The sequence below is a fragment of the Pteropus medius genome, unplaced genomic scaffold (assembly GCF_902729225.1).
Source record: "Pteropus medius unplaced genomic scaffold, Ma_sr-lr_union100, whole genome shotgun sequence".
NCBI classification, from domain to species: Eukaryota; Metazoa; Chordata; class Mammalia; order Chiroptera; family Pteropodidae; genus Pteropus; species Pteropus medius.
Window position 1 is genome coordinate 62,764,846 of NW_024349800.1, and position 10,115 is coordinate 62,774,960.

Sequence of the window (10,115 nt, forward strand, 5' to 3'; positions counted from 1 at the left end):
TAAAGAAGTACAAATTAGTAGCTGATGGATGGTCATGGAGATGGGGAGCACGGCATAGGGAATGCAGTTAGCATTAATATGTTGGCTAGGTGGAGAGTCAGGGGAGGGAGGATGCAATTGGGGGGATTATTTTATGAACTATATAGATGTCTAACCAATGTACTGTATACTTGAAACTAAATTAAAAAATAATTTAAAAAATAAAAAATAAACAATGAGAACAACAACAACAAGAATGAAAAAGAAAAATCTCCAGAAAATAAGCTTAAAAACAGAAATATGCAACTTAAATGTCAGGGAATTCAGGATGGTACATCTGAAAAAACTCAATGAGATTCCAAATAATTCATATCAACAGTTCCAGGAATTGAAAAAACAATTAGATCAGCAGAATGAGATTTTTAGCAAAGAGATTGAAACCCTAAAAACGAACCAAATAGAACTTCTGGAGATGAAGAACACACTAAAATAGATGAAGAATGAAATAGCAAGCGTGGGAAATAGAGTCGACCAAATAGAGGAAAGGATGAGTGTTATTGAACACAGAAATCCAGAAATAAATCAGAAGAGAGAAGAAACCAAAGAATGAAAAGTAATGAAAGAAATACAAAAACTAGCTGATACCGCCAGGAAAGGAAACATAAGAGTAATAGGCAGTCCTGAAGTGAAGGAAAAAGAGCAGGGATTAGCAAGCATTTTCACACAAATAGTTGACAAGAATTTCCTAAATCTAAGGAATGAACTGGAGCTTGGAATTCAAGAAGTCAACAGAACACCCAATTATCTCAACCCAAAAAGACCTTTTCCAAGACACATTATATTAAAATTATCAAAAATTAATGACAAAGAAAGAATTCTCAGAGCAGCCAGGGATAAGAAGATGGTAACCTATAAAAGAAAACCCATTAGATTATTGTCAGACTTCTCAGCACAAACTTTATAAGCAAGAAAGGAGTGGAATCAAATATTCAAACTATTAAATGAAAAGAACTATGAGCCAAGAATAATGTACCCAGCAAAGCTCTCCTTTAGATATGAAGGAGAAATAAAAACCTTTCCAGACATACAAAAACTGAGAGAATTCTCCAATACAAATCCCACATCATAGGAAATACTGAAAGGGGTCAGCTCACCTAAAACAAAATGATGAAAAAATACATAACTATGGGTAAGGTGACTAGCAGGCAGATAGCAGCAGAGGAGTGCAACCCTTATTAAGAACAAGACATTATAAGCTTAAACAATAAGAAGAGACTTTGCTATTGCAAGATAGTAATGAATGTTCAGCATACATAGGGACAGATTGCAACAATAATAACAGAAACGGGGAGGATTCAAAGATTCAAATTTGCAAAGGGGAATGGAGACAAGGCACATGCAGAAGAAAATGGATATATGTATATATATATATATATATATATATATAAACTATCCTCTACATATTTGTAATGGTAAGCACACGCCAAAGATCCAGAACTGAAGTATATAACATAAAACAAGAAGGACCAGAGAGAATATTCACGAAACGCAACCACAATAAAAAAAAAAAGACAGACATACGAGGACAAGGAAGCAATGCAAACACTGAGCTACCCGAAAGCAGAAGATAAAATGGCTATAGGAAAACCTCATATTTCAACAATTGCCCTAAATGTAAATGGACTGAATTCACCAATAAAAAGGCACAGAGTTGCAGATTGGATTAAAAAACAAAACCCAACCATATGATGCCTCCAGAAGACACATCTCAGTACTAAAGACAAATATAGACTCAAAATGAAAGGGTGGAAAATGATATTTCAAGCAAATGGCATTCAGAGAAAAGCGGGAGTAGCAGTACTAATATAGGATGAAATAGTCTTCAAAATAAAAAAGGTAAAGAAAGATACTGAGGGACACTTCATAATGATAAAAGGAATCATACACCAAGAAGACATAACATTTATTAATATCTATGCTACCAATCAGGGAGCCCCAAAATATGTAAAGCAATTACTAACAGAACTAAAGGGAGAAACAGACCAAAAACACTATTGTAGTAGTGTCTGATATGGACATTTCATCCAAACAGAAAATCAATAAGGAAATAACATCCTTAAATGACTGCTGCTTATACATTTTTCTCTAGTGCACATGGAACATTCTCAAGAATCGACCACATACTGGAACACAGAGATAGCCTCAACAAATAAAAGAGGATTGAAATCACACCAACTGTATTCTCTGATCATAATGCTTTGAAGCTAGAGATCAACTGCAAAAAGAAATCAGGAAGAACCACAAATACATGGAGATTAAACAACATACTACTGAAGAATAATTGGGTCAGAGAAGAAATAAAAAGAGAGATGAAGAGATACATAGAAACAAATGACAATGATAGTACAACATATCAAAACTTTTTGGTCCTGGCAAAACTGGTAATAAGAGGAGTGTTCCTATCATTACAGGCCTATCACCAAAAGCAAGAACGAGCCCAAATAAACAACCTAACACTTCATCTTAAAAACTACAAAAGTATGAACAAATGAAGCCTAAAGTCAGCAGAAGGAAAGAAATCGTCAAAATTAGAGCAGAAATAAATGAAATTGAAAACAAAACAAAACAAAAATAGAAAAAATAAATACAACAAGGAGCTGGTTCTTTGAGAAGGTTAGTAAAATTGACAAACCCCTGGCTAGACTCACTAAAGAAAAAAGAGAAAGAACACAAATAAACAAAATCAGAGATGAAAGAGGGGCAAATTATGACAGACACTGCAGAAATACAAAGGATTATACAATGAAAAAGTACATAACAGCAAATTTAATAATCTAGAAGAAATAGACCAGTATTTAGAAAAATACAATCTTTCTAGACTGAATCAAGATCTGGACAATCTAAATAGACCGATCAGCAATATGGAAATTGAAACAATCATCAAAAACCTACCAAAAAGTCAAAATCTAGGACTAGATGGCTTCACCAGTGAATTCTACCAAACATTCAAAGAAGTACCTATTCTCCTCAAACGCTTCCAAAAAATCAAAGAGGAGGCAATACTTCCCAACTCATTTTATGAGGCCATTATTACTCTGATACCAAAACCTGGTAAAGATAACACAAAAAAAGAAAACTACAGACCAGTATCTCTCATGAACACAGATGCAAAAACTCTAAATAAGAAACTAGCGAATCGAATACAGCAACATATTGAAAAGATTATACACCATGATCAAGCGGGCTTCATTCCAGAGGCACAGGGATGGTTCAACATACGCAAATCGATTAATGTGATACACCACATAAACGAATTAAAAAAGAATTACATGATCATACAAATAGATGCAGAGAAAGTCTTCGACAAGATACAGCAACCATTTATGATCAAAACACTTAACAAAATTGGTATAGAAGGAAAATACCTTACCGTAATAAAGACCATCTATGACAAACCCTCAGCCAACATTATATACTTAATGGTGAAAAACTAAAAACCTTCCTTCTAAGATCAGGAACAAGGCAAGGCTGTCTACTATCGCCACTGTTATTCAATATAACATTGGAGGTCCTAGCGAGTGCAATCAGACAAGAGAAAGATATAAAAGGCATCCAAATAGGAAATGAAGAAGTCAAACTGTCACTATTTGTGGATGACATAATTTTCTATGTAGAAAACCCTAAAGACTCCACAAGAGCACTACTAGAAACAATAAGCAAACACAGTAAAGTTTCATGGATACAAAATTAATGTTCAAAAATTCATAGCATTCCTATACTCTAATAATGAAGTGTCAGAAAAAGAAGTGGAAAAAATAATTCCTTTTGCAATTACAACAAAAAGAATAAAATACCTAGGAATAAATCTAATGAAACATGTGAAGGACCTATATGATGAAAACTACAAGACCCTATTAAAAGAAATCAAAGAAGATACCAAGAAATGGAAAGATATTCCGTGTTCTTGGATTGGAAGAATCCAAGATGACCGTATTACCTAAAGCATTATACAGATTTAATGCAATCCCCATCAAAATCCCGTCAGCATTTTTTTTAAAGAAATAGAACAAAAAATCATCAGATTTGTATGGAAGCACCAAAGACCCCAAATAGCCAAAGCCATCCTAAGGAAAAAAAACAAGGCTGCCCAACTTCAAATTATACTACGAAGTGACAATAATCAAAATGGCATGGTGTTGGCAGAGAAATAGACACACAGACCAGTGGAAGAGAATTGAGAGTCCAGAAGTAAACTCACGTTTATATGGGCAAGTAAGTTTTGGCAAAAGAGCCAAAAACATAGTGGAGAAAGGAAAGCCTCTTCAATAATTGGTGCTGGGAAAACTGTAAAGCCACCTGCAAAAGAATGAAACTAGACTGTTGTCTATCACCATACACCAAAATTAACTCAAAATCAATTAAGGACCTGAATATAAGACCTGAAACAATAAAATGCATGGAAGAAAACATAGGAATGAAACTCAAGGACTTTGGACTTAAAGAGAATTTTATGAATTTGACCTCAAAGGCAAGGGAAGTAAAAGCAAAAATAAAAGAATGGGACTACATCAAACTAAAAAGCTTCTGCACAGCAAAGTTAAAATGACCTTATTACCAAAAGCATTATACAGATTTAATGCAAAGGAAACTGTCAAATGCAAAGAGACAACCATCTGAATGGGAAAATATATTTGCAAGTAATGCCTCATATAAGGAAGGGCCTAATATCCAAAACATGCAAAGCATTTATATAACTCAATAACAACAACACAACAACAAAAAACAATCCAATTAAAAAAGGGGCAGAAGACCTGAACAGACACTTCTCCCAAGAAGACATAAAATGGCCAACAAACATATGAAAAGATCTCAACCTCGCTAGCTGTTAGGAAAATGCAAATCAAGACCACGATGAGATACCATCTCATATATCTGTTAGAATAGCTGTTATCAACAAGACAAGTAATAACAAGTGTTGGAGAGGATGCGGAGAAAAAGGAACCCTCATACACTGCTGGTGAGACTGCAAATTGGTATAGCCACTGTAGAAAACAGTATGGAGCTTCCTCAAAAAACTAAGATTTGATCTACTATATGATCCAGCAATCCCTCTTCTGGATATTCACTACAAAAACTTGAAAACATATACCCAAAAAGATATTTGCACACTGACGTTCATGGCAGCATTATTGACAGTCGCCAGGACATTGAAGCAACTAAAGTGTCCTACAATAGATGATTGGCTAAAGAAGCTGTGGTATATATATACAATGGAATATTACTCAACCATAAGAAGAGATGAAATACTGCCGTTTATGACAACCTGGATGGACCTCGAGATAATCATGCTAAGCGAAATAAGCCAGACAGAAAAAGTTGAAAACACATGATATCACTTATATGTGGGATATAAACCTAAAAGCAGCAGACAAACAGGACAGACAGAGACTCATGGACATGAACAATAGACTAGTGGTTACCAGAGGGTAGGGGTGGCAGAGGGAAGGGAGGTAGATGGGGTAAAAGGGGTCAAATATGTGGTGACAGAAAGAAATCCACCTATGGGTGGTGAACACATAATGCAATATATATATATATGCCTTATGGTTGAATTGTACACCTGAAACTTACTGGATTTCATTAACTGTTACCGTAATAAAACAAACAAAACAAAAAAACAAACAACAACAACAAAAAACATGTTCTCTAGCTTTTCTTGCTGTTCTCAATGGGGCAGTTGATCCACATTACCTAACCCATGATTTTGGAAATCTTTTGGTTCAGCTATGGTTTTGCAAAAGAAAAAAATTCTTTAAATTTAAAAGTAAGTTTTAAAACCTAAGTTTTAATGAAACTTAAAAATAGCACTAAAGTTTTTACTCAGTAAAAACATTTTTGCATGTGATTGAGATAATATGGACTAGGTATATGGGAGAAATGATAGTTTGTTCTTCATCTTACAATGTTTTAAGAGAGGAAAATGTGCTTAAAACATTCTTATTATTGGAAAAAAATACGCTAATTTTATTAGGATCTCATGCTTAAATATCATCTCTGCATAGAGGCTATATTGGGAGTCCCCAAGACCACCCTTTGATGATTCAGTAGGAGGACCCACAGTTCCCAGAACAATCAGCAAATGGAAAAGGTGCAGAGAATGAAGTCTGGAGGAAACCAGGTGTATGCTTCCAAGAGTCCTCTTTCAATAGAGTCACATAGGACAAACCTAAGTTCTCCAGCCACTCATTGTGACAGTATGTGTGAAATGTTGCCTGACAGGAAAACTCACCCAAGTTTGTTGTCCAGGGTTTTTGTTGAGGATTTGCACATAGATGTGTAGTCCCTATCTTTGTAACCTAAGATATTGAAGCTCCGACACCCCATTATGGAAGGAAGTATTCATTATAAACCACATTGTTAGCATAAACGCTCTGGACAAATTAATGCAGTGTGACTCAAGGCCGCAGGCATGCAAAAATACTCGGAACGGTCCAAGGAAGAGCTCAATTCCCAAGTGCCAGACAAGGGCCAGTCATGAAAATAAGTCTTTCTTGAGAATGTGCAGGGTTTGAGCAACTTAGACCTGCTAAATTAACCCTTTTCCACACAAAAGTTCTATCCTGACCAAACCTGAAGAAGGAAGCACCCCTTATTACTCTCTAGTCCCTCACCCTGCAGTATGTTTCTTAATGGCACTTATAACTAATCAGACCTTGGACTATCTAATCATTTGTTTATTTGGCACAAATTAAATAACATTTTATTTCTGATTTCTTAGCATTCTTTCTCCTCTAGAATATAAAAGTTCCATGAGGTCAGAGACTTTGTTTTGTTCACTGCTATATTCCCAGTGTCTAAAACAGGGCTTCATTTATAGTTGGTACTATATTTGTTGAATAAATGAAAGAATGAAAATTATTTATGGAATTACTTAGGAATACCAAAAGTTTGACTGTATCTAATTTATTGGGACATGCTGTTATTCTATGAATGGCAATCTTCTCATGTGTTTATCTCTCTCTCCTGAACAGGTCTATAACTCAGTAGCCAGATCTTTCCCTCGAAGGTTTGTTTTGCCCTTACATATCAATTTGAATGCCCCCGAAGGAGAGAACCTCAGCCCACTGCCCTATTCTTCTGCCAGTGCTGTGAAACAGGCTGATGGAAAGGTATGCTATGAACGGACATTAGACTTAAGACTTTGAACTTCAGTGGTGTTACTTTCTTCATTGGCTATTCTCCACGGTGTTTGGTGCACAATGAGTTTTGTAACATTCAGCGCGGCAGGGTAAGGTCATGGAACATTGCTTGCACAAGAACCACAGAATTCTGGGTATGAGTGAGCACTATGTTTACCTATCCCTTTTGTGTTTTGAAACAGATATGTGCAACTTTCTAATGGTTGTGAAATGTCTAAATCGTTGAGATTGGTATTAACCATCCCTACCTTTTAGATAATTTGTGCTTAACACAGGCATATCATTGTGTAGCACATCAATGTCTTAGCTTTAGGAGAATTAAAAGCCCACTTCTACCTCCTATGTCATTTGACAACTTAGTCACGAAACGCAATAATCTTTTATGCATTCATACACCAGATGGAAAAAAGAACCTCAGTTTCCAGGCCCTCTCACAAACTCTTATAGAGCCTCCTCACTGACCTACACTGAAGAAAATAAGTGAGAATTAAGCAATCATTACAGATCCTTTTGGAACCTCTTTTAGATTTGGTGCTCTTATGAAAATCTATATCCGGAGGACTTAGAGAAGGAAGGAGGTATTGAATTTCCTCAGATCAACTACGGTCAATTCAGTGGCAAAAAATATCGTTTCTTCTACGGCTGTGGCTTTCGGCATTTGGTGGGGGATTCCCTGATCAAGGTTGACGTGGTGAATAAGACACTGATGGTAATGAAAATCTCTTCCCTTTTCAAACCCTTGAAAGACCTGTTCTGCCCTTTGAATTAGTTTTTGTTTTGTTTAGGGTAGCTTTTGAGATTCTTTAGTATTTAAGCAGCTCAGCCACTTACTTTTATTAAGTTTGAGAACCCTAACCTAGGTTAGGGGTATTTGCCTTTTAGGGAATCTAAATGAACCAGAAACCCAGAAAAATAATTCAATGCTGGATGTTATTTTGAGAGAAATCATGGGGTTAAGGTTGTTGGGACACCTATATTTCAGGTTGATGGAAAATTATAACTTCACAAATTGTGTTTGATGATGAGGATGGAATCTGCAGCTGCAAAAGCTTCCTCTCTCTCTCCTATTCAGCTCAGTGAACCTGATTCTTTTACTGTTGGAATATTATGTTGACAGCCAAATTCATGCTGGGAGGGGCAAAAGCTATAGAGCACTTCCAGCTCATAACTAACTTTCTATCAATTACTTTTTTGGGGACTTACAGGTTTGGAGAGAAGATGGCTTTTATCCCTCAGAACCTGTTTTTGTTCCAGTACCGGGAACTAATGAAGAAGATTGTGGGGTTATTCTTTCTGTAGTGATCACCCCCAACCAGGTAAACATATTTCCCTGTCACTAGTCAGAAAGAAAAGTAGCACTGAGCCTTCTGATGGTAATATTTAGTGATGCCATTGATAGTTTATTTCGATTCCTATGTGGCACTTTTTCTTTTCTTCCTCTCTTTACTATTTATGAACATTTAAAAAATCATACTCCATACTTTATTACTTTTTAAAATTTCTATTAGATCTATAATACTACTGATCATTTATATTTACATAGAAATGTATTTACAAACTACTTTCATACATATTATCTTATTTAGTCATCAAAACAACTCCACGGGATACCATTTACACATATAGAATTTGTAACTTAAGGAAGTTGAAAGAGATTTGCACTAGATTTCATGAAGGTAAAGGCAATATTTAAATCCCAGTCCTCTGACTTCTAGTCTAATATTCATACCACCACCTGTGCTGCCAATTTCAACTGAGTGACCCAAAAGTCTAATGTGGTAAGGCCTGACCTAGTGTCTCAATAATACTGATATCTAACTTCTCGTCTAGGGCATTCTTGTGGCAAATAGGTTCACTGTGAGTATCAGTGTTGATCAATTATTGGGGCTGCTTGGGTTGTAGGATTCTGAGCCTTTTTAAGGCTTGGTGAGAAATGTGCTATGATAAAGTAGTAATGCGCCTAGGATGACTTAGTCCTCATATCATGTTCTGATCACCCCTGAAATTATACCAAAGCAAATCTCAGTGTGCCTTGAAGTGCTACCTTTTGAACAACTCTAAGGTAACACAAAATGGAGACATTTCTAATTTGGAAGAAATAATTTCTTTGTCTCTGAAGAAATTATAAAGGGGCAGGCAAAAGATACTTAAAGAGATCCTATGAAGGTGATTGGTATAAAGAACAACATTTTCGCTCTAGGTATGAACTTTTTCAGCCATAATTTCCTTTTTAAGTCCAATTCAGCAATTCAGGAAACATTTAATGAATGAATAGGCAAAGCACTTGTGTTAGGTGTTGGGGATAGATATGAAGATCAATAAGACTCTTTCCCTTAGGAATTTTATAGACCAGTTGAAAAGACAGACAGATTTTTGATAGGAAAAAAAAGAATTTTCAGTATTGTCTTTCTTTTTCCCTAGAATAAAAGCAACTTTCTTCTAGTCTTGGATGCCAGGAACTTTGAAGAATTGAGCCGAGCAGAGGTACCTGTGCAAATGCCTTATGGGTTTCACAGTACCTTTGTAACCATCTGATAGAAGAACTGTAAGGTCTTGGGAACTACGTTTAAAATGAATGTGCTCTGTACAAAAGAGAGATATCTTACCTTCCAAGCTGTAGACATGGTTTTTAAATTTCTATTAAAAACAATTCGTGTGATGATTATGATTTTATGTTTTCTTAGGGCTCTTCCTTGAAAAGATTAAGCAAGTGTTGATACAACCTTGTGAGGAGAGTTTTAAAGTTATATTTACTGAATGTATCTTCCTTTAGGTAATAAGAATACATGAAAGAAAAACTAGAACTGGGTTATTGCCACCACCGGATATATGGGTGACAGAGATCCTTACACTTGGGAAAATAAATACAAATAATCATAGTAGTAGAATAAGAAGATAGGTCTGAATAGCACCTTTTTTTCCCCCCTAATCACAGCC

At 35.7% G+C, this 10,115-nt stretch overlaps 1 protein-coding gene across 3 annotated transcripts in view; it reads left to right on the forward strand.

The window, feature by feature from the left end:
* BCO2 (beta-carotene oxygenase 2) overlaps positions 1-9,840 on the forward strand; it is a 45,860-nt gene extending 36,020 nt beyond the window's left edge. For 2 of the 3 annotated variants that reach the window (XM_039887918.1, XM_039887917.1), the window contains exons 9-12: positions 7,011-7,148; positions 7,705-7,887; positions 8,384-8,494; positions 9,600-9,840. In XM_039887918.1, the coding sequence (XP_039743852.1) occupies positions 7,011-7,148; positions 7,705-7,887; positions 8,384-8,494; positions 9,600-9,713 (546 nt within the window). In that variant the 3' untranslated portion in view covers positions 9,714-9,840. The remainder of the gene's footprint in view (positions 1-7,010; positions 7,149-7,704; positions 7,888-8,383; positions 8,495-9,599) is intronic. The other variant, XM_039887919.1, reaches the window with a different exon arrangement.
* Positions 9,841-10,115: the final 275 nt, after the last annotated feature.